The sequence below is a fragment of the Monodelphis domestica genome, chromosome 5 (genome assembly GCF_027887165.1).
Source record: "Monodelphis domestica isolate mMonDom1 chromosome 5, mMonDom1.pri, whole genome shotgun sequence".
NCBI classification, from domain to species: Eukaryota; Metazoa; Chordata; class Mammalia; order Didelphimorphia; family Didelphidae; genus Monodelphis; species Monodelphis domestica.
In genome coordinates this window covers 121,585,367-121,610,521 of record NC_077231.1, presented here as the reverse complement: position 1 = coordinate 121,610,521, position 25,155 = coordinate 121,585,367, and the positions used below count along the sequence as shown (strand labels likewise).

Here is a 25,155-nt window from a genome sequence, read left to right as displayed (position 1 = left end):
ATCTCTTAATTAAGGAATAGGAAGACCTTTCCATGCACATAGTGAAACCCTGTTCTCAGTAACTATTACTTTTTTCAAACCTTTACAGCATTACTAGTGCATTGGCAAAATAGGCCTCATTCTGAAATTTATACTTCCTAAAGTCCATCCCTTCAAACTACTCCAGTTTTTTCCCCCATACTTGTTCACACCAGCACCTCCACTGCCTCTGATCCTTTGACATGAATTTATTTCTATACAATATTCTAAAAACACCCTTTGTTTTGTACATGTTTTTCTTCCCCCCTCCCCCATGTTTAAATTGCTTTATAACAACTGGTTTCCTGATTTGTGGCATCTTCTCTTCTCTGAAATTTGCCATGATTTTTTAAAAAGACAAAATGAAATAAAAATGCCATGGTCAGAGATGAAAAAGGGAAAAGAAAAAATAGACAACAAAAAAATACATGAGAAAAAATAATGAAAAAAAATTGAAAATGAAAATTCTCAGAGATAATGCATTTATAAACAACAAAGAAACGGTTACAAAGATGGCCGTGGTAAGTGGGTGTATATATATATATATTTATATATATATATTTATATATAAATCCATGTCCCATTCAAATGGCCCCAACACCTCAGGGATCTAACTCCAGTCCAAACTCTCCCTTCTCTATAGCCCCTTTTGCTTTGGGTTTCATCAAGAACACAAATGTCCTGAAACTCCTTGGGGCTACCTGGCTCCCAGGGCCTAAAGATGGGGAAAGCCTCTGAGAGCAAGGCTTTGGCCAAAAAGGGAAAAGAATTGGTTGGGGGACCAGAGTGACTGAGGAAGGGAAAGGAGAGGGACCAATACTCCAAGGAAAACTTTTCCCCTCCTCTTTTTTTTTTTAAACCATATGGGGAATCTTTGGCCCCTTGGGGACCACAGCCTCCGTCCCTTAGTAATCCAGAGAATTCATTCCAGGAGGTCTTAACTCCAGCCCCCTCCCCACCAATAAAAAATCTCCTACTGTCTCAGGCAGAGCAGGGGCAAAAGCCAAATGAACTTGTCCATTTGTAGGTGAAAACAGAGCAACAAGGGCCTGGGTCTGGGATTCCCTCCTCTCCAATAACTTGGAGGGGTCAACCTCCTGGACTTTTCCCCTTTTGCTGGAAATTAACCCAATTTCTAAAGTGAGGGTATGGGGAAAGGAAGATCTCAGGTTTGGCATATTTCAAGGTTGCCACCAGAAAGCCTCTTCCTTAAATACTTGCTGCCCCTCTTCCCCTCTACAACTTTCATAGTCCTTTTACCATATGATTGTAGGGAATACAGTTGGGCCCCACTTGGCAACTGAGTTCCTTTTCAGACCCAAAGAGTTGTTGCTCTCTGAACAAAGAGCTAGGAGTAGGGTGATGTCCTTTGTGGGAAGCTGAAGCCAAAGGTCGAAGAAAGTGGTGCCAAATCCTGCCACTTGCCAGTAGGGTAGGGCAGTAGTAGAGGGGGTGCAGGTTGGGGGGGGCAGAGATGGGGCCTCTTATCTTCCCTCAGTCGGCTGGAATCAAGTCTCTAGGAGCTGGCCAGGTGCTCCACCTGGATGGTGCTGGTGGTAACTGTGAGGCAAATGTCCTTATGGTGCTCAGCTGTTTTATAAGAGGTCAGGTCAAAGGAACACTGGGGTGGAGGATTAGGATTGCTGTCCCCACCACCCCCACCTTGGGGGGCTGCCCCAGGGGGCTGGAAGTGCTGTTGCTGCTGCTGCTGTGAGGCTTGGGAAGCTTGAGCCTGAGCCTGAGCCTGAGCTTGAGCTTGAGCTTGAGCCTGAGCCTGAGCCTGAGCCTGAGCCTGGGCCTGAGCCTGAGCCTGAGCCTGGGCCTGGGCCTGGGCCACTGCTGCTGCTGCGGCGGCTGCCGCTGATACTGCTGATACCTGCTGCTGCTGCTGCTGGAGATCTGGAGCATTGTGTTTTCGCATGTGTTTCATCAGGTATGTCTCCTGAGGGATTTCACACAATGATTAGAAAAGAGGAAAGCATACATATAGAAAGCATACATAGCCTGGCTTCTTTGGTTTTCAGGATAAATGCTTCATGCAGATCATTACACAGAATTAACAACAAATTCTCTATTCATGTACCCACTCTATCTGAATAGAAGAATGAAAAAATCTTACTGGAATGAAACTTAAAAAGATACCCTGTCCACTCCCTGACTTTTAGAGTTTGGGGTTTTTTGCATATAGGTAATCCAAGAACTTTTATTAAATACCTACTATATGTCAAGCAGCTAGGTGGCTTGATGGATAAATCCTTGGCCTGGAATCAGGAAGACCCAAGATCAAGTCTGGCCTCAGACACTAGTTGTACAACCCTGAGCAAGTTACTTAAACTTTGCCTGACAAAAGGGTCCACTGAAGAAGGAAATAGCAAACCACTCTAGTATCTTTGCCAAGAAAACTCGTTGGACATTGTAATCCACAGGGTAATAACCAAGAGTCAGACAAGATGGAACTATCATGTCAGGCACGATACAAAGGCAAGACAGGCACCCCACAATTTCTTTCAAGGATCTAATAACTCTTTTAGTAGATAATCATTTAAATCTGCTATAACAGTACAGAGGTAGCTGTTGCTCAATGTTTGGAGGCCTGGAGTCAGAAGACCCAAGCAAATACAGTCTCAGACACTTTTCCCAGCTGTGTCCTAGAGCAAATAATCTTACTCTCTGACAAAAGGATCCAATGCAGAAGAAAATAGCAAACCATTCCAGTATCCCTGTCAAGAAAACCCCACAGACAGCTGTGGACTCTGGGGTCACTAAGCGTCAGACACAACCAAACAATCATTTTTAAAAAGTGCAATGGAGAATTGTGGTTCACTGACTATCAGACACTCCACTTCTCTCAGAGACTACACTGTCTTCTCTTAAAATACTTCCATGTAAGTTAAGGTCTTTCCCCTCAGGACTAGGCTTTTTATGGCTGCAGAAAAGAAAGGAATACTCACCGATGTGTACGCGCGGCTGCAGATTGAACAGGTATACACTTTTGCATGCTTCACTGTATGTGTGGAGAGGTGCACCTCCAACGAGGCTGCATCTGTGTATGCTCGATGACAGTTGTGGCACTTAAAGGGTTTGTCTTTGTTGTGCTGTCGTCTGTGGGACTGGGTGAAAGACAACAAACTAACATCACTATTTGCCTTTCGTGTTCTTGAGCCCACCAGGCTAGAGACTCTGGCTAAGCGCTTTCCCAGGGGAGGCCTTCTTGGTAAGGAGAAAGTTAGATGTAAATGCCTGGTCTCTAAGGTCCCATTAGAACCCAGATAAAATGGTCTATAATGGAGATTCCGAAATCACACCCACCTGGACTCTTGTGGTACAATGCTATTGCCTGAGGATAGGGCCTGCTCAAGTACTCTTGTTGGTGGGGCAAGTTACCTGCAAGTTGGAGAGTTGAGTAAAGGCTTTTTCACAGCCTGGGTGTGCACATTTGTATGGTCGGTCTCCAGTATGGATTCTGCAAGAGGAGAGAAAAGCAGAAAAGCAGGAACATTAATAATGCTACTCAAAGCTGATTCTTGGAGAATCAAGCCTTTTCCAAATCCTCCTTTCCCATTCCTGCCAATCATAGATGCTACCTTTATTGGGGAGCTTGGGTATATACTCTTTACAGGTCAGTGTTGCTATTTCTTCCCAAGATCCACGTAGTAAAGTTCCTGTGTCCCCACAGGGCAAGTATCAATGTAATTTTCTATGCAGGTCAACCCTGACAGTAACTTCATCCAATCAATGCTCAGAAGCCATTTCTAAGACCACAGCAAGAATGGAACTTCCCATGTCTGACCTCCCTATTCCCCACACTACAGCCAGGAATCATGCTCTAAGTCCTGAATGATACCAAGGAAGACTGTAGAAGAACCCAGAGAACAGGGCTGATAACAATGCCCATAACAGCCCCTCAGGCTCTACCTAGACAGGCAATGAAATACCAAGAAATGCCTAGCTTGAACTAACTAGATCATTACATTCTTATACCCTTGTTTTCTCACTGGGCATGGACTGAAGACTCTTCAATGTTTGACACCTGACACCTGACTCTAATCCAGGACCTGGAGACTACCCCTTCAGCCAAATGCTTGTCAGTTCATCCAAATTATGGCCCCCAAAGCCAGTGTCATCATAGGACTTGCCATCTCTCATTAAGGACACTTGAGGTTCTTTTCTCTTTCCAGAGTGAGAGGTGTGAGCACCTACAAAGGTAGGAGGTTTACATCCATTACAAGTCTGTCAAAGGCCCATAGGATGGGTGGTTGGAGAGTGGTCCCACAGTCATATTTGAGAATCCATGATTATGAGACCTTCCTGATCATCAAAGCTCCATTCCTCCACTCTTCTCCATATTCATATTTAAATGGCATAGAATCATCAGGTACCCTGGTGAAGCTGACAAAGAAGCTGTTTCTCAGATGGCTGAAGATTCTCAGGCTTCTGTGATGTCCCAATATTATGATCCAGTTGGGAACTGGGGCCATGGCTTTCTTCTGGTCTTTCCCCTGAAGTCTCACTGGCTGGACTTGGTTTCACTAGATTGTGAAACTTTCTATAGGAGTCATCATCTTGATCAGGATTCCTTTGTTTTGTGAGATGAAATGAGGGTCCCACAAAGTCAATGCCCTATGGGATGTTGATCTGATTTCTTCCACATAAATTTCCACTGCAAGGGAAATATCTTGCAAAGTGTATGTGCATGTGGATATATTTTAGGGGAGAGTACTGGGGAAGGGGAGAAGTCGTCTCTGCTCCAAGTCTGTCTCCATCTCCTATGTATCAGGGATATGGCATCACAGCCATTGTATCTCCCTGGTACATCTCTGCCCCGCACAAACTCTCCTGGTACCCACTGGTGTTTCCAGCGCTGTTACTCAGTCCTTTCTCTCTCTCTCTGTTCTGCCAGTGATGCTCTCCTCCAGCCAGGTCTCTCCCCTGCCCCCTGCATGCGGGTTGTTGTGTGTGTCCAGGGCGGGGGTGGGGAGGGCATGCCAGCGGGGGGGCGGTCGCCCGCCACTCTCCCTTACCGTGTGTGCTGCTGAAGGTGGGAGAGCTGGCGGAAGGCCTTCTGGCAGTAGGAACAGGTGTAAGGCTTGGCCCCCGAGTGGATACGGAGGTGCTGGGCCAGGTAGGAGCTGTTGGCGAAGGTCTTGGAGCAGTGCGGGCACTTGTGGGGCTTGACAGTCTCCGTATGCAGCTTGGAGTGGATCCTGCCGGAGAGGAGAGGGGGAAGGGGGAAGGAGGAGGAGGAAGCAGTTCGACACCACGGGCTGAGCTCTCCACTGGGTGAAATGTTGTTGCTCGACGGATGAAAGTACCCCCTCCCTCCTCCCAAAAGACACTTAGACCTGTCTAGAACTAAATGAAGAGAAGACCCAGTTCTAGAGAGTTGATTAAGTTGGTGGCAGAGAATGGCAGAGATGGTGACGAGCTGCTACTGCTTGGCTCCTGGTAACCCTGTAGTGGTGAATCTCACAGTACAGGGAAAGAATACTGGACTTGGGAGTCAGAAGACTCGAGTTTGAATCCCATCTGAGTTTAACCTCATCTGTAAAATGAGAGGCATAAACTAGATGACCTCCTTCAAGCTATAAATCTATAATCCTATCAATTCATTGGTCCTCTATAAGGTCACACACAACACAGTTCCCAGGGACACTGTCTTCGGAGATAATCATTTGCACACAGAACAAGCTCCTGATGATTCACAAAGTTAGATCCGTACCTCATCATATCTGACTCTGAATTTAGACATTCAGCAAAAGCAGGATCTGCTCTGCAGAAAAGCTCCACACATACACATAGACACAGACAATGACATCAATAGACTCTGTAATAGGATCCCAAATTTCCCACACCCCCAAAACTGCTAAGGAGAATCCCTCACAGAGAACACAAGGGAGATAAGGTTCTTGAAAAGTAAACCAGAGGAACACAGAGAATCAAGTTTATCTGGGAGCAAGGATGGGTATAATGAAGGTAAAGAGATGGAAGGAAATGGCTGCTTGCCTTACCGTGTGTGCTGCTGGAGGTGGGAGAGCTGGCGGAAGGCCTTCTGGCAGTAGGAACAGGTGTAGGGCTTGGCCCCTGAGTGGATACGGATGTGCTGGGCCAAGTAGGAGCTATTGGCGAAGGTCTTGGAACAGTGCGGGCACTTGTGGGGCTTGGTCTCTGTGTGTGACTTGGAGTGGATTTGCATCTCCGACTTGGAATAGAAGGTCAGCGAACACATCCGACACCTGGGCCCAGCCAGGGCAACAAATTAGACACCCTCCCACCAAAACATGGATAATCCCATGCCCTCCTCCCATGCTAAATCCAGCCCTAACTGAGACATTCAACCATATAGGAGATGACACATGTATTTCTTCTGCCCCCAACAAGAGTGTGAATTCCTTTCCCTCTTGAATTCCCCAACTGTAAACTGGGAGAAGCACCCCATGTACTCCCCAATTCCCCAGGGAGGCTGAGAGAGTTGGATTCTTAAAAAGGGATCTTCCCTCTTCTTAGAGAACTTTATTTCAGCATCAATATTAGTTTCCCCCCCCGCCTGAAAGAACTTCTCATTCTGCTCTAAAACATTTCCTTTTCTTTCAGCTATCAGGAGGTAATACCAGCCTCTCAGGCTGAAACAAGAATCAGCCCCACATGGATCCACTTTTACTCAACATCTAGCTGGGATCCAAGTGCTCCCTTCCCCTTTGCCATGGCACCATTCAGAATAGGCTCATGTGATGTCTTCAAGCCATATTAGTTTAGATTTGGCAGTCTTTGGACAAGGGTTCTATGAGCTAGACCCCAACTGTTTTATCTCAGCCATTCAAGAAAGGGCAACATAGCCTAAAAAAAAAAAAGAGTAACAGAATGGAAGCCAAAAGACTTGGACAAGTTCCTTTTCTGAGCCTCAGGTTAGAATCTACTCTTTTCCTCTTTCTGTAAAATGTGAGAAATGATCACTGCCAACTCCCTCCTTTAAGTATATTATAAGAGCAATTTGTTAAGGGTTTGAGATTCTCAAAAGGAAAAAATGTCTGCTAGCTTCTGTTTTAACCACAGAACCCTCTATTCTCCCTTTACCAAAGCTTTTACTTAAAATTCTAGTACTTTAGCCCAATCTCCCACTGCAAATTTCTAAGACACTCAGACATTTAGGGGGAAGAGAAGGGGAAATGTACTTTTAAAGAGGAATAATAGTGAAAATACCCTTGATGAAGAGTTGAGTCTTAGGTTCTAACTCAGAGAAACTTTAGACTTACTCACTTCTATAGTGAGTATGCAAATCCACTCTTTTTTTCTGATGAAGAAAGTTATCTATTGCCTAGAGGTACACAGTAAAGAGAAACTGGGCTTTCTCAATAAAAAGTGTTAAACAACACTAAAGATTGAATTCATTATGCCTTTTGTTATTTTTGAGACACATGGGTTTAAGTGACTTGCCCAGGGTCACTCAACTAGTAAGTGGCTGAGGCTGGATTTGAAATCAGGTTTTCCAGACTCCAAGCCCAGCACTCTTATCGACTATGCCACCTAGCTGCTCCAAATTCATTGTGTTAATGAAAGCAGTACCAGTGGTAAGACAATTCTGTTATTTATTTCATATTGTTCCAACATTCTTATTTGAAAGGCCCAACATTACCCTCTGTTGGCAAAAATTTTTTCCTAAGAGGTAAAAGAATGCCTCAATTCTGAATCTATCCTGAAATCTGAAGGGTTTTTTTGGTTAGTTTTTAAAAATAAACACACCAACCATACCCCACAATGTTGGAGTTGTTAAAAAAGAAAAATCCATTTCAATGTAATTTTAAAGTCACTGCTAAAGGGGGAAGACCACTATTCTAGTAAAGTAAAATCTGGCTTTTTGGATAGAAACTTAATTTCATAAAAAAAAGATGAGACAGCAAACGGTTAATATACATAAATTCCCAGGAATGCAAATACCTTACTCATATACCATGTGTCCTCTAAGGCAGAGCTGTCAAACTCATAGCCCTCAAAATTCCTCAGTGTGGCCAGAACCAGATTAAAATGTAATTGGGATATGTTTAACAAAATAAAAATATAATATAGATAATGTTAATTTGTGGTTTTCCACTGTTTCTATTTGAGTTTGACACTACTGCTCTAAGGAACTCAAGGTACTTTCCCTTTCCCTCCCATTTTACAGATGAACAAACCAAAACCTTGATATAACAGATTATTACCCAGGGTCACAGAGCAAGCCAAAAATTGGGGCTAGGTCCTTAGTTCTGTCAACCCCCATGAGAATTTCTTCTCATACAACAAATTTGTTGCCATTTACCCAGGTCCCCTTTGCTATAAGGAAGGCTCAAATAGTTCATAATTCTACAGTTTCTGAAGGAATTCCTTTGTATTACCTAGAATAGGTGCAATTCTGTTCACTATTTCCCATTGGCTCCATTAAAATACCAGTGCTCCTGAATTAAGAGGTGCAGAGTAATGAAGCCTGTCTTTTCCTTATCATGAGTACAGCTTCTGATGGAGTGAATGCCATGGCAGATTATGGAGAACACCAACAGAGGTGTGCAGAGGCAGAGCACCTAGAACTATCTGAAGAAGTGAAAGCTGGGATTGAAGAAAGAACCTTAAAGATAGTCCCAACTTCTTCATTTTACAGATGAGGAAACTTGGGACCAGAACAGGTCAAGTGACTTAAAGTCACACAGCTAGTTCGGGGTGTTTGACATTCCAGGAAGCTACCACCATGCTAACTTGAGCATTTGATGCTGATGAATCTCCGTGTCAAAATAATTAATCCCATGGGATTTGTATTTAGAAGGTGATACCTTGGCTTTAATTAACTCAATGTGTATCCAGATTTACACAAATCAATTAGAGGGGTTATTCCTTTTTACAAAAGGATTCATGTTAATTCCTTTTAGAAACAAGCCTGAGTACATTAAATGATATAATGTACAAAAAAATTAAGTCATGACCTTTCAAGAATAATTTGTGTGCAAAGTGAGGTACACTGGTAATATTAAGGCTATATTGAACTTTCAAAAAATTTTAGGCTGGAGAATTATGGTATTTTTTTGGGTGGCAACATTTCCTGGTCAGTCCCCAGTAATACCTTCCCAGGAAAGGAACAAAGCACTCAGGAAGAATGACCACTCTCCATGGTGAAGGTATATATTGTCAATAAATAAATGGTATAAATCACTATTTCTCAACCCTTTCTTCTGAGCTCAAATCATTCATTTTATAAAATATTACCTATGTAAATACTATTACCACTAGAAGGGAGACAAAACAGAATTCTCTCCATTTTACAAATGAGGAAACTGAGGCCCAGAGAGGGGAAAAGGACTTGCCCAGGGTCACACAGCAAGTTGGTGGTGGAGCCTGAATCCATGAGCCCAGGGCTCTGTCCATTTCCTGTGCCGCAGTTTCCCTGGCTCCTAAAATGGGAACAACATTGCCCATCTGGGTATATTAAGGAGAGAAACCAGTCTCCCATTCAAACATGTATGCTTCTGCCCAAGACTATGCTCTGAAGTTATCCACACTTTATATGTGAGGTCAAAGTTCCCCCAAACCACCTGGGCCTTTTCCAGTGGGTAAGGACTATTTTTGCTATTCTCTCTATATAGTATGCCACATGCAAACAAGTACTGAAAATAACTTTTTGATGATGGACAACTTTGGAAAACACAAGATCATAAAGTCTGATCTGGGCTGTGTTAATTAGGCACCGAGCAAACATTTATAATGACTATAAATGACTTTTTAAAAGGAAGGGAGGGGGAAAAAGGGAGAACGAGCTATTACTTTTTTTTTTTGTGTGTAGGCCCCTACCATCATCCCAACTATGTTGGGGCAAGAAGGTACAGGGATCAAACAGGCATTATTGCCACAGGGAGGCACGGAGTCTGGGTCAATAATTGTCAGAAAGATATCCTGGAAAAGCAGGGATGGAAAATTCATGCCTCAAAATATATCTGGGGACAGGGAGGGAATCCCAAGTTGGGACTTGAGACCTCTGAAGAATGAGGTAAACTCCAAAAATACTTGCAGAAATTCTCCTATTTCACTCTAGGACCCCAAACTAAGATGTTCCAATTTGGGGCAACAAAAAGGAGATAAAGTGGGGACAAAGTATGAGGAAGTCATGTCACCTCCCCCCTGCCCCTGTCCCCACCCACCCTCCTATCCCCAAACAGCCCTGACATGCAACTGGGTCTGACATGAAAGAGTCACCCAACAGAGTCCTGGTTTGAAGCAGGACAAAAAATGGAGTGGCTGAAATAGTGATCCTCACCCCATCCGGCCCCCTGGCTCTGCCCCCCACCTGTAGGTCTTGCCATCCTTCTGATGGTCTTCGTCATCCTCGGGGGAGAGCACATAAGGGTCATTCATCTCAGGCAGCCCTGATTCCTGCATCCGCTTCTTCTTTCGGCCCCGGGGAGGCTTGGAAGCCACACTGCCCCCACCCCCACCCCCACCCCCTCCCCCGCCCCCTTCTTCTGCCAGAGCTGATGCCACCTTCTTGGAGAGGTCAGGGACCACCTGCAGGGCTTGGGAGCCAGGGGGAAGGGCTGACACAATCATGGGAGCTGAGATGGGAAAGGTCTGAGCTGAGGAGGCTGTAGTCACTAGAGAGCCTGAGGGGGATGTGATCACCAAGCCTGGACCTAGGAGCAGAAGAGAGACAGGGTTATTGTTTTGTAGCCCTGGTACCTTACCTTGCTTTATTTCATTTTAAGTCCCCAGAAAAATCATATAATCACTTTAATGAAATTGAACTGCCTTACTCAGCCCAGCATTTGCAAACCCTAAATCTTTACAGTAAAAGGCCTCTTACTCTAGGCTATCACTGTCACCCCAACAGTGAAACCTCTCCCTTGACTGGACCCTTTTTGCTCTCTACTTAACAGAAAAGTAGAATGCTAAACACACTATAGACTCCTAATGATATGATTTCTGGAGAGAATGTCCAGCTCCCACTCTCCCCAGTGACACATGGACCATCCCATCTTAAACTGCCTGTGGATTTTCCACACTGTGGTCGGATTAGGGAGTAGTGAGTGGAGCTGCTCACCAGCAGTCATTAGTCCTGTGGATGGCACTGGCACCACAGTGATATTCTGAGTGACTGAAGCCTGGCTGTGTGGTGTCAGCTGATCTGGCTTTGTATCTGCATCCATGCTGATGCCTGAGGGCAAGGGTACTGAGGCAGGCACCGTTAACAGGGTGGGATAGTGAGGTGGAGCCAGACCACAACCTTTCTCTGGTAGCAGCTGATCCTTCATCTTGTTGATGAACATGGTGTTTTCTATCTAAAGGAAGAAAAAAATCTATTATGAGAAAGGAACAAAGATTCTTTTCTTCCCTTCTCCATAGTGTCTCCCTCTTTAAAATATAATAGAGATGAGCAAACTAAGAGTTAGTGCACCTGTCTAGAAGGGAAAAGGACAACATGCAGGGGGCAGCTAGGTAATACAGTGGATAGAGTGCCAGGGTCTGTAGTAGCAAGGACCTGGGTTCAGATCTGGCCTCAGACACTTCCAAGCTATGTGACCCTGGGCAAGTCACAACTCCACTTGCCTAACTCTTAGTGCTCTTCTTTCCCAGAACTGACACTAACGCAGAAGATAGGAGTTAAAAAAAAAAGAGAAGGGGGCAGCTGGGTAGCTTGGTGGATTGAGAACCAGGCCTAGAGACGGGAGGTCCTAGGTTCAAATCTGACCTCAGACACTTCCCAGCTGTGTGACCCTGGGCAAGTCACTTGACCCCCATTGCCTAGCCCTTACCACTCTTCTGCCTTGGAGCCAATACACAGTATTGACTCCAAGACGGAAGGTAAGGGTTTATTTAAAAAAAAAAAAAAGAGATAACATGCAACTCAGTGCCTCTAACTTAATCCAGTAATGTGAAATACTTTAGGGGTAGTAACTGATTATTCGGGTACTAGTTTTGCCCAGTAGTTAAGTGGTGGATAGAAACCATTATTTAAAGCTGAACAATTATAAAAAATACTATTTTATATTTGCATAGTACTCTCAAGTTTTAAAAACACATTTATGCAAATTATCTCTGCTGATTCTTATATATGGATACGTTTCTTCTCATTTTATAGAAGTGACTTGCTCAAGTACACTTGGCTTCTAAGTGGCAGAATGAAGACCAGGAACTAGGTGTCTGACCTCTGGGATCCTCTGCCCTCTCCATTATATTATGTGTATGAGAGATGAAAAATAAATTAGCATAACCTACCTGTCCTGAGACTGTGGGAACTGCTGGCCAGAAGTAGGGGGAAGAATTGAAATGAGATTCTTCCATTCTACCTGGAGGGAAGGAGGGAGACCAAATCACATTCTGGAAGACAATATGAGGAAAAAAAAAACCCACCATGGAGGAAAGATAGCATAGAAGGCTCCTACCCCTCTCCGAGGGGGGCAGATTTTAGGTTTTGTATCCTACGGTGGTATACCAAGCCTAAATTTAGGTACCTTCATAACTGTCGTGATGAGTTAATAATTCTAAAAGATTCCACACCTATCTTGTTCACATTCCTTTCCCAATACCAAGAGAGTTGGTATTATTTCCCCTTTTTGACAAAAAGTGAAACTGAGCCCTAAGGGAAGAATGAGCCCATAGCAGCACATTAAGTGGCAAAATTGAGAATAATAATCAGAAAAATCTTCATTCCCCATTTCCTCAATTCCTTATTGTCTCATATTCTTTTTCCTGGAATGAATAAGTCAAGTTTTCCAATTTTCCTGTTTGTAGTTCTCTTTACAAATACTGAAAGGATTCTGGGATAAAGGTGAATATTTAAAGAAAACTACAGAATGGAAAATGCCAGAAGGAATTAAAATCATGTATCAATTTATTAAAAGACTTGCTCAGTGACAGTGAACCTTTTAGAGATGAAGTGCCAGGCCTGGTTCCACACTCTCCCTAGACCTGTGATGGTGAATCTATGTGGCATGCAGAGACCTCTCTGTGGGCATGTGTAGACCCCCTGGCTTGGCCGGCTGGGAGCCTGGCCCTGCCACCAAATGCAGGGGGTGGGGCATTCTATCCTCCCCTCCCTTCACCATCTCAGGGGCTGATGGTGGTTGGCCAGCTGAGCCCACTGTGCCCCACCTTCACTGGTTTGAGCAGCAACAAGGCTGTAGCTGCTTCTGGTCAGTCTGTAGCCCAGCCCTACCCCCTGCCCCTAAATGCAGGGGCAAGCAATTGGGGGCATGGCATGGCACAGGGTCTCCAAAAGGTTCACCACCACTGACCTAGACTGAGTGCTATGCCAAACCCCCACCAGAGGCTGAGTGTCATGCCCCACCCCTCCTTATCCCAGACAGGGGAGGGAGGAAGTGCTCCCATTGGGCTGCTGGGCAGAGGGGTGGGTGATGTGATAAAATGTCATCAGGTGGAGAGGGGGAGGGGAACCTCACCACTCTAGTCTCTCTGCCTTTCTACTAATGAACTCTGTGGGGAGAAGTTGGGGGTGGGCGGAATCTTCCTGCTCACAGAGAGTGCCCTGTGTGCCATCTTTGGCACCCATGCCAAGGGTACACCATTACTGTCCTAACTGCTATCCCTGAAGCAGTGAGATATAATTCATCTTCACCATGACTAACAGGATCAAAGACGTAAAGAGTTGGAAGGGATCTCAGAGATCATCTAAGGCAATGTCCTTGTTATAGATAGCAAATTAAGGCTCAAAGAGTTAATACTCATGACTAGGAGAGGTGAGAAAATCAAAAAGCCAGACGATATTTACCCAAGGCTGTTTTAGGACAGGCCAAAGAAACATGGCTTTGGGCAATGACTAAAGAAGCTGGGAAAGATATTCAGCAATGGAGCATGGAAGTGATCTCTCCCCCTGATAGCATCTCAGTCACCTTAAAAGACTAATTCCTCTTTTTTTTTTTTAAACCCGTACCTTCTATTTGGGAATCAATATGATATATTGGTTCTAAGGCAGAAAAGCGGTAAGGTCTAGGCAATGGGGGTTAAATGACTTGCCCAGGGTCACATATCAAGGAAGTATCTGAGGCCACATTTGAACATAAGACCTCCCATCTCTAGGTCTGACTCTCAATCCATTGAGTCACCCAGTTGCCCTACCTAACTCTTCTTCATGGGGCTTCTTAGTTCTTTTCTGGTATGCTAAATAGAATTTCCAATTCTTACAAAACCTTTAAAATGAAGCAGCTTCCAATTTTGCCCCCCCCCTTCTTGTTATAAAAGGTCTTCTGCTAGAAAATGGAGGAAGGCGATGCACCAAAATTCTGAAGATAATAGAACTTTCTGGTTTTTAAAAAAGTGACTTTAAATAAGTTATCATATTTCCAGAAACATAACTGAGTTTAATAAAGGCAAGTATCAATTCTGTCTACTAATATTAGCATTCAGTTTAGAAAATATCAGTTTTGGGGGCAACTGGATAGCTCAGTGGATTGAGAGCCAGCTCTAGAGATGGGAGGTCCTGGGTTCTTTACTGAATAATTTTTGTTTTAAAGATAAATTTAATATTTCTTCTTTTGTTTGTGTGGTTTTTATGCCTTTATGCCCTAATACATGGCTAATTTTTATAAATGTGCCATATGCAGCTGAGAAATGTTTTTTATTCCCATTCCATAATCTCTAAGGGGTATATAATATCTGGCCTCAGGCACTCCCTAGCTGTATGTCCCTGGGCAAGTCACTTAACTCCCACTGCCTAGCCCTTACCACTCTTCTGCCTTGAAACCAATCCAGAATATTGATTCTAAAATGGAAGGTAAGGGTTAAAAAAAAAAAGTTTTAACAACCTACCACACTACAGTCCAAGGGAAATGAAAGAATGCCAACTCAAAGTAGTTTTTCAAAGCAGGAGCTATGAATACTCCATTTCTTTTGGCCCCCTGTCCTTATACTACCTAGCATGGTATTTTTAATAATTAAATTAACTTTAAAAAATTAACAAAAATGTGTTTTCTGCCCCCCCCATCCCCACCCCATCTTCAATTGCACTGAAAGAGAAAAAGAAGAAAACCTGTTTTTAACAACTATACACTGGCAAGCAAAACAAATCCCCAGATTGGCCATGCAAAAAAAAAAAATTAAATTGTCTCATTTCATAGTGTACCACCTGTCTGCCAGGTACTTCATCATAGAACATCTGGATTCATGGTTGGTCACTAGGAGTCAGAGTTCTTAAGTCCTTCAAAGTTGTTTGTCTTTACATTATTATCATATAAATTGGTCTAGTTCTGCTCACTTCACTTTGCAATAGTTCATACATGTCTTCCCAGGTTTCTCTGAAACCATTCCCCTTTCATCATTTCTTTTGGCACAATAACACTTTGGAGTTTTGTATGAACACATACACATATATTCATTCATATATCATAACTTGTTCAGCTATTCCCTAACTGATGAGTACTTCTCTCAGTTTCCCATTCTTTACCAACACCAAAAGAGATGCTATAAATATTTTTGTACATAGGCATCCTTCCCCACGCCCACACCCTTTAAAAAAAACCCTTACCTTCTGTCTAAGAATGGATAAGAAGTATCAGTTCCAAGGCAGAAGAGTGGAAAGGGCTAGGCAATTGGGGTTAAGTAAGTTGCTCAGGTTCATACAGCTAGGAAGCATCTGAAGCCAGATTTGAACCCCAGACTGCCTGCTCCAGTCCTGGCTCTTTACCCAGAGCCACCTAGCTCCTCACTCCTTTAAAAACAAAACAAAACAAAAACTCTTTAAGGTATAATCTAGTAGTGGTATCACTGGGTTAAAGGATATGCATTTTAATAACTTTTGAGGTATAGCTCCAAAATGCTTTCCAAAATGGTTGGACCAGTTCAGAATTCCACAAACAGCTCCTCCAGCATTTGCCATTTTCCTTTACCAATTTGAGGAGTGTAAAGTAAATCTCTGAGTTTTTAAAATTTGTATTTCTCCAATCATTTAATGAGGTAGACCCTTTTTAATATAACTCTTATACTGGCTTAGATTTCTTCCTCTAAAAACTGATTGTTAATATCATTTAGAACTTATCAACAGGGAACGGCTTACTTACTCTTATAAATTTGAATCAATTCCCTATTTATCTTAGAAATGACACCATCTAAGAAACTTTCTATGAAGATTCCCTCCCCTCTTACCTTTGTTCTTTTCTTATATCTATTGCATTGGGAGCTTTTTGGTGAAAAACTTTAGCTGGAAATGTAATAAAAATTGCTCATTTTATATTCCAAGATCCTCTCCTTATTCCTTGTTTAATCACAAACTTATCCCCTTATCAAAATATCTGAAAATTTCATTTTTTATATTGGTCATTTGATTTTCCTCTTCTTAAAAAAAACAAACATAAATGATTTATCCATTTTTTAAAGTTCCCGCTTTTGTTAATTAGAAATTATTTTTTTTGCTTTCAATTGTTTGGTTCTTTGGTTTTTAGGATTTCCATTTGTTAGTGTTTTATTGGTTTTTCTATTTTTTTTTTAGTTGCACATCCAATTCATTGTTCTATTATTAATGAAAGTGCTTAGAGATATAAAATTTCCCCTAAGGACAGATTTGGCTACATCCCCAAAAATTTGATAGTCTCACTGTCACTATTTTTCATGAAATCATGTCTTGTTTCTCTGATTTGTTCTTTGACCCATCTATTTTTTTAGGATTATGTTATGTAGTTTCCAATTTATTTTTAATAATTTCTATAGTGACTCTTTACTGAATATAATTTTTGTTTTACTATATTGTTGTGAAAGATAAATTTAATATTTCTTCTTTTGTTTGCATGTTTTTTGTGCCCTAATACATGGTTAATTTTTGTAAATGTGCCATATGCAGCTAAGAAATATGCTTTTTATCCCCATTCCATATTCTCTAAGGGGTATATAATATCTAACTTTTCTAAAATTCTATTCAGGCCCTTAACTTTGTTTTTTTCTTTCTTTAATTAAACCTATATAGGTCTAGAAGAGTTACACCGAGATCTCTCAATACCATAGTTTTATTGTCTATTTCCCCCATAACACAATTAACTTTTCCTTCAAGCACTGAGATGCTATGCCATCCAATGTACATGTTTAGTACTGATATTAAATTATCAGTAGTATCTTTTGGGTTTTAATTAAATTTATTATTGTTGTTCCCTTGTTTGATGTTATGCTTTAACTGAGTTTTTTTGTTTTGTTTTTAGGATTTTGCTCAAGTATTTATTTTAACACTATGTTAACTTTTATGTTTCATGTGTTTCTTATAAAGAACATATTCTGAATTCTACTTTCTAATCCATTTTGCTATCCTCTTCTCTTTTTTGGGGTGAATTTATTCCATGTACATACATAGTTATGATCACTAATTTCAGATTTCCTTCTATCTTATTCTCTTATGTTTTTCCTTCTTTGATTCTCATTTATATTCTAGAGAAGAGTGTGGTAAGAAAGGAGTACCCTCAACACCAATGCTCTAGGTCTGATGCAGTCTGCTTCTGCTCTCCTGCCTCTTTTTCCCTTCTCCAGCACCAAAACACAAATTATCTTTTCTTTCTCTACCTTTAAGCCTCTCTTTGAGATCCACTCTATTATATGAAGATATAATTCACTTGTTTCTGTTGAGTGAAATGTATTTCTGTACATCATGTGTGTATTCTTCCTCACTTTGGGAAGTGAGATTTAAATGTCACCTGCTTTTTCCTGATTCTTCCTCTTTGTATAGACTTACTTGCTCACTGTTGAGATAATTTCCCCCACCCTTCTCCCTCCTACCCTCAGTCCCCACTTCCCACTATATTCCTTTTCCTTTCCTTTCCCCTTTCTTCTTTTAGGATCATCAAAAGAGAACAAAATTTCTAAGAGGTCCACTGTCTTATTATTAGATTCAAGGATCCCTGATGATACTTAGAATATAAACAGTTTATCCTTTAGACCCTAGGACTTCGGGCTTATATTTACCTTTTTATGTTTCTTTTGATGCCTAGGTTTATAGTTCAAAGTTTCTACATAGCACTGGTCTTTTCATCAAGAATTCTTGGAAGACATCTATTTCACTAAAGAGCCAATTTTCCCTCTGAAAGAGAGCCAATTTTGCTGAGTAAGTTATTCTTGGTTTTAAGTCTATATACCTTTTATCTTCCAGAATACTTTATCTTAAGTTCTGTAACACTTTAAAGTTGTGCTGCTAAATCTTGTGCATTCCTGATTAGGACTCCTTATAACTTAAATTCTATCTTTTCTGCTACTTGTGGCTTTTTAAATTTTAACTTGGAATGCCTGGATTTTGGCTATAATGTTCTTTGGGAGTTTTCTTTTGGGAGTTTCCTTCAAGAAGTAGACTGTGAATTCTTCTATTCTCACTTTGCCCTCTAGTTCTAAGAGCATTTGGGAACATTTTTCTTTTATGATTTCTTGAAATGACTCTTTTTGACTCATGACACAAACAGTCTAATGATTTTTAATATCTTTAACTCAATCTCTTTTCTAGGTCAGTTGTTTTTGTTACGAATTAAACTTTATTTTTTTCCATTTTTTTGTCTTTTGACTTTGTTTTAAAATATCTTGCCTCATAAAATCATTATCTTTATTTGATCCTTCCTAATTTGCAGACAGTTTTTTGCTGAGCAAAATTTAGTACCTCTTGTGCCAAGCTGTTAATCCTCTAATTCTTTTTCTAGATCTTTTCTAATTTTTTCCTTTTGTGCTCTCATTTTATTTATAAAATTATTTAATTCTTTAAAAAATCTTTGCCTTATTTCTTCAGAAATAGCCATTCAACTTGAAATCAAACTGTGCTTCTCTTTGAAGCTTAGCTTGTAGCTATTTTGGAGTTGCTCTTTTTCTACTGGATTTGTATTCTGAGCATCTGTACCACTAGGAGAATTCTTTATGGTGGAAGTCTCTTTTTTTGTTTGTTTGCTCTCATTCTTCCAGCCTACCCCTAACTTCAGACTTTATATTAGAGTCCCCCTCTGTGAATTTCTGAAGGGAATACTCGGGTCGTACTTGTGTCCTCCAGTCCTGCTGCCAATTTCTTGTGATACTGACTGTTGTGTCATTCCAGATCTCACACACTGCTCAGGTTAGGGACTTGCAAACCATAAGTGCTCCCGAAGCAGTCTGATGCAGGGCAAAGTTTAATGGCTATCCACTTGGTCTGAGCTCTGCAAGTTCCTGTCCTGTGCTTAAGTCTGAGCAACACAATTCTGGGCTTAACCCTGGTTGGAGTTCCAAAGAACTGCTGCTAGACTCAACCATTATTAGTTTGCTGGAAGGCGCTGCAAGTTCAGAAGAACAGAACTACAAGATCCCCTTTGGTCTTAGATTCCTTCCATGGTTATTCTATTCTATTCAGGTTTCAGACTAGATTGGAAACTGGAATTGAGACCCTACACTACTTTCAGAGTCAAATCCAAGCAATTGTTGTTTATTTCAGTAGTTGTTCCTCACTCAATAGATACTCTAGAGTCTGTTGACTATTCTCTCTTCTAGATCACTATCCCAAGGTACAGTGCCACCTTCTTCAGTCTCATTGGGTATTGAGTAACAAAGCTACTAGCTGGCACCCATTCCTACAAAGAAATACCTTCTGTATTGAATTTGGGACTCTTTGCCCTAGTGTAAAGTCATGGATAGCTCACACAATACATTCCAGGCTAGACTCCTATTCTTGGTTCACAGACCTACCTGCTTTGGAAAAATGACTCAACATGATTTTTTTCTTGTATTTCCCAGTCAGACCTCAGTCCTATGTTTTCTAGCTCTTTAATGGTAGAAGAAAACATAGCTATGTTTCTTCCTGCTACTTCACCATTGTGGCTGGTCTCCCATTGGGTACAGAAGTCTGCTTAGAATATCTGGCCAAATACTTTTTACAATTGAAAAACAATGCTTGCTATACATACAAATAAGCTGTTAAAATGTTAGAGCCTAGCCCTCCTACCTACAATATCCTGCTGTATAATTTCCCAGGTGTAGGAAAAAATTGATAGGAATAAAAATATTGATAGCTATTAGGAATTAGCAGTTAGGTTGAGGAAGCTAAGAAGGATAAATTCTGCTCATTACACATTTTTTCCTTTAATGTACAAAAGGGGATTACACTCAAAACCAAGAGACCTGGGATGAAATGCTAGTTACACTCTTTGCTGAAGGAACTTGGGTGAGTCACTATCTCTAGTTTCCCTATCTGTAAAATGAGGATAATAATACTTGGCCCACCTACCTCAAAGAGCTGTTAGGAGGGAATATATTCTAAATCCTAAAAAAGCAATTAAGACAAGCTATCATTTTTTAATAAACAGAGACAGAGATATACCTTATTGACAAGACAGTATAATAGAAGAGGGAGGGACCTAGAGAGAGGGTTGCCTGAAGGTGAACAAAAGCAATGAAAATCATTCTAACCAATTCAGAGAAATTTGAATATTGAGGAAGGGCTTTCAGGTGGAATCACTGGTATTCTCATCTACTCCAGTAAAGTCATAACAAATCTTTTGGAGAATAAATGAAGCTTGTCCTATTTTTTAAATTCAGCATTGGCCACCATAGTAAATGGATTTTTGAATGATGGATCCTTATTCTGTAATGGAAAACAAAAAGGAACTTCTACTTATTCAGCTGCCTGATCCTCTTTTCTAAGTCTTAAAGAATTTAAGAGCCTATAACAAATCTTGGGTCAAGATAAGAAATGGTGACTGGTAGACTGCCAGTGATGGTCAGCTTTCTGGCAACCATAATTTCCTCCTTGGAAAAACATCTAAGAGTGATGAGTTAGGTATGTATATGTGTGTGCTGGAAGAAAACAGCTATATTTCTTCCTGCTACTTCACCATTGTGGCTGGTCTACAAACTAGTATAGTAGTGTGCTTAGAATATTTCTATTACACACACATATGACAGATGCATATATATGTATTTTTAGTGGGGAGGAAAGGGCAATAAATGTGAAAATCCTGAGATTTCTTGCTTTTACCAACAAGACTTCTAAAGAAAAAGAGAATGGTTTGGGAGATTGAACAAAAGCATTTATAGAGAAAACCATCCTTTAAAATATCTGAAAGTCATAGCAACAACTCAACATTAATCCTCTCATTACTTATTATAATCCTCCTGAACACTTCTTAGAAATCACCATCCTTATCCATGCCATCCCAAAAGATAAATATCAAAATGCAACACTGAATAAAAGATTGAAAACACTGAAAAAAAAAAAACCCTAAACTGGCTTTACATCAAAGAGCATTGTCTCTTTCAGCTATACCACTGTAATCAACAATAACTAGTACTAATCTGGGGAGAAGTACAGAAAATTATGATTCCAAAGAGATTACAGTAGAAAACTGAATCAATCAACAGAAGTTTATTAGGCACCTCACTGTGCCAAGTGAATTTTAAGGAATTTTCAGAAGTTGGGAATCAAAATGAGAAGACCTTGATTCTACCGACGAATTCTTCACTGCCAGGCCTTGGGAAAGGGTCTCTTTAGACATTAACTGTACTATTAATGAGGAGGAGGATTATATATTTAATATTTCTGTAGCCTTGAATTTAGATAGCATCTTCATTTTAAGTCTTAAAGAGATTCATACATACATATATTATTTCACTAATCCTCAAAAAATCTGGCATCAAAGGATCAGAGAGAATATACACTATATTTCAGAAATAGGAGAGATTGAAGTAGAGAAAATAAGTAATTTGTCTGAAGCCACACACAGACAAGAGCTCAGAATTCTAACCTATCATAATACTACTAAAAGAGAAATAAGATGAAGATGCTGGTGCCAACAGAATATTAGCCTCTTACTAAGTTTTAAGTAGAAAGACCATATCCCTTCATTTTCTTATTAGAAAAAACAAATACTCAATTTTATTAAAGGAGACTGCTTCTTTTTCCAAGACATATTCTTTTTATATAGCTTTTGGAAAGAAACACTTATTTATCAATCAATTCATTCACTAGACATTTATTAAACATCTGGCATATTCAAGGCCCACTGCGAAACACCAGGTGAATATTCTCCTTCACCTGGCCCATTGAATAAAAGAGAATGAGACAGAATTTTTGAGTTATAGATTTATGCCTTGACATGTCAACAAATGGCTTTGGATAATTCACTGATTCCTTAAGCTTCTATCTGGAGAGAATGAATTCCAGAAACCAAGTTTATAAAGAAGAAAAGGTAGGGGTAAAAGTATCATATTAAAGAATAACATGCTTGAAGGGCTCCTGAAAAGAAAAGTGCTAGAGAAATACTTCAAGGACAAACTTTTTTTGTTGTTTTTCCCCTTTGAAAAAGTAAGAATTGGGTTTTTGGGGAGCTATAATTAGCCTAATGGCTAGAGACCACATAAAGTAAGAAGCCCTACAGAGAGAAATGAGGTCTGAGTTTCTGCCTAAACACTTCAATTTAATGACATCAAGCACACAAGGAACTACAAAGAATCATCAAATAAGCAAATGGAATTAAAGGAAAAACCAAAACTGTCCTTACTCTTGGGCAGTAACTACTATTCCATCTCCAAACATCCCAGCAGGGCCTATTACCCATAAGCAGTCTACTATCTAGAGTAGCAGCTTCTGGTCCAGCATCCTTGGAATTCCAAATTGCCTTTCAAGACAGTTTCCTCTAATGCTGACATTCTCACCAGGAATAATTATAAGACACATAGGGGAAAAGGAGAATTGGGTACTGGGGAGCCTGGAGTCTCTTGACAACAGGACTGTAAGGGCTGTATACAGAGAGGAAACTTATCTCTGACATAGAGGCAAAACTTAAATAGTCACCATTAAGTTGGGGTCCTAAAGCAAGCTCTCTAAACCACTCCTTACCAGCCTAAACTTGGTTCATAGTAGTTACTTAGAAGAATGAATGCTATGAATTCAAATCCCTGTCTGTCTAAAAAAATACATCCTGTTCAGTTTTGCCTCAAGCCAATTACTAGTTTGCTCTACCAAGGTATTACAGTACATTACCTCTTTCTACCTGTAATCTACCTTTAATCTTACCATAAAACAATTATTAAAAAAAAAGAATCTTACACTTCTTTTACTATAAATCTTTTTTTTGTTAGTTCTATATTTAATTCCAAATTTAACTTTCAATTCCATTTCTCAGTTTATTGCAAACTGAGCCCTAACTCTGATCTCTCAGCACATGATGTTATCTGTGCCACACACTAGCCACTAGAATTTCTCAATCAGCAGCTATACCCTAAACATCCCACTGCTAACAGCAAGGGCAAGAAGCTTGCTCTAAGTTGTGCTTACTCCAACGGCAGGAAACCACTGCTAAGCTATGCCACATGGGAACACAAATAGCATCTTTTTAAATGGCAGTGTGTCTATCATTGATGATTTAACTTGGGACTCCCATCCCTAGGTAGTCTCTTGGTGAATGGCCTAAAAGGGCCATACAGACCAATTAACCCCCCCCCCCCAAGCTGAGTGTGAGTATCATTATCAAACTTGGAGTTATAATTGACTCAGAACAGATTGCTACTTCTCCCACAACAAATGCCACAATTAACTTGTTACAGAAAGAAAAACATACAATGTGGGTAAAATGACCCTCTCTTACCCCAAAACTAAAATTGCCCCTCTTTATAGTAAATGTTTCTTACCCTCTCTCTCCTCCTCCTTCTGTCCTAGTCCTCCTCTTTCTCAATGCTCCCGAACTTTCTGAAAACAAAGTATCTGTGTTAGAATAATCAAAAAGGATGTAATTAATGAGGTTTGGGGGAACCTCTTAGGATTTCCAATTTGTCGGCTGTCAGTCTGGAAGAAAGACAAAATTCCTGCCTCTAACTTAAGAGAGGGAAGGTTACAATAACAGGAATTTAGTCACTAAGTAGAAAAGGATTAAATTCCTAGTAACCAAGTTGAACTATCTTCACCATTTAAGTATGGGCTGAAAGAAACCCCCCTGGGAGAGCAGAGCTTAGATACTTAATTCCTTCTCACAGGTACTCAAAGGTCAGAAGCCAGGGGGAAAAAAAAGGAGGTTGAGGAGGGAGGAAGGGGTCAATCTGGTCACCTCCCACCTGTGAGGACAGAAGACCAATCTAGGGACAGAACTGGGATGGGGTGCCCCAAGTTCTTGTGCCAGGAAGCAGAGTCCCTAGTGCAGGCCTAGCCACTCCCATTGGCCACCCCCCCACCCAAACCCTGAGAGGACTTTGCCCCGCATCTGTCAAGGGACCCATACCAAGAAACCTCTCCGGGTCAAACCTTAGCCCTCCCCCCAAAAGATACATGGACTCCTCCTAATAGGGCCCCCTCCGCTCTAATAAACTCCTTCTTCCCCCAAGGCAGCCTCCAAGATTGCCCCCCTCTTTGCTCACGCCCCCTTCCTCAGAGCCCTTCTGGGACATTGGACCCCTCCCCTCCAAGAGCCAAGCTCCGACACCCACCAGAAACCCACCCCCTACACCCCCACTCCCACCATTCCCCCCGCCCCCCACCCCTGCGCCCGCTACTCCACAACCACTTCCGGTTCCGGGAGGGGGGAAGAGACACACAGACCCCCCCACCCCCACCCCCTTCGGGACAGGGAGGAGGGAACGCGGAGCGTGCCGGCAGCGGCGGCGGCGGCTGCGGTGGCGCGAGACTCACCCGGCTCCAGAGGCTGCAGCTGCAGTAGCAGCAGCAGCGGCGGCGGCGGCGCGAGAGTCAGAAAGCTGCTTGGGAGGGGGCGGCGCGTGCCTTTTGCCGGGAGGGAAGCAGAGGAGTGGGGGTGGGGGAGGGAGGGAAATGGGATGAGGGGAAGTAGAGCTCGAGAGAGCGCGCGCACTCGGGGCGCTGGGCGGACCGACGGACCCTCCTGCCTCCCACCCCGGAGGAGTGTGTACAGTCACGGACGGACAGACACACACATACATACACACACACAACACGCCCCGCTCCACACACCCGCAGGGCGGGGGCGCGAGGCACTTGGCGCCCCCCCTCCCCTCCACTCACCCGGAAGTGCTGCTGGCGCTCCTGCACTGAAGAACCCAGATTCCTCCCCTCCCCACCCCCCTCCCTCCCCCCCTCCCCCCACAGGCCTGGAGAGGAGCCGCTGCGGCGAGAAGGCGGGAACACCGGAAACGAAGGAGGGGTGGGGAAAGGAGGGAACTGGGGTGGGAGGAGGAGGGGGGAGGGTGCAAAGGCCCAGTCACTTCCGGGAGCGACTAGAGTGAATC

At 41.9% G+C, this 25,155-nt stretch overlaps 1 protein-coding gene across 14 annotated transcripts; it reads right to left on the bottom strand.

The window, feature by feature from the left end:
• Positions 1-211: 211 nt before the first annotated feature.
• On the bottom strand, positions 212-25,150 carry ZNF384 (zinc finger protein 384). 14 transcript variants are annotated; one of them, XM_056799212.1, is made up of 13 exons: positions 24,932-25,140; positions 24,584-24,673; positions 23,593-23,650; positions 15,512-15,694; positions 12,247-12,317; positions 11,072-11,309; positions 10,292-10,664; positions 9,345-9,431; positions 6,027-6,251; positions 5,040-5,222; positions 3,403-3,481; positions 2,970-3,128; positions 212-1,960 (listed from the first exon to the last, which is right to left on the bottom strand). In XM_056799212.1, the coding sequence occupies exons 5-13, from the start codon at positions 12,310-12,312 to the stop codon at positions 1,535-1,537; spliced, it is 1,836 nt and encodes a 611-aa protein (XP_056655190.1). In that variant the 5' UTR covers positions 12,313-12,317; positions 15,512-15,694; positions 23,593-23,650; positions 24,584-24,673; positions 24,932-25,140; the 3' UTR covers positions 212-1,534. The 14 variants fall into 14 exon arrangements, with proteins under 14 accessions (XP_056655190.1, XP_056655192.1, XP_056655191.1 ...); XM_056799214.1 differs by lacking the exon at positions 24,584-24,673 and adding an exon at positions 17,926-18,040 and having other exon boundaries at positions 24,932-25,045; XM_056799213.1 differs by lacking the exon at positions 24,932-25,140 and adding an exon at positions 17,926-18,040 and having other exon boundaries at positions 24,584-24,922.
• Positions 25,151-25,155: the final 5 nt, after the last annotated feature.

Bases quoted from the DNA above. Each gene is read 5' to 3' on its own strand.
- ZNF384 (XM_056799210.1), bottom strand. From the start codon at position 12,312: ATGGAAGAATCTCATTTCAATTCTTCCCCCTACTTCTGGCCAGCAGTT. The intron at 3,129-3,402 runs GTAACTTGCCCC...TCTTTCACCCAG, and splicing joins CTCAACTCTCCAACTTGCAG to TCCCACAGACGACAGCACAA. The intron at 1,961-2,969 runs GTGAGTATTCCT...GAAATCCCTCAG, and splicing joins GCAGCCGCGCGTACACATCG to GAGACATACCTGATGAAACA.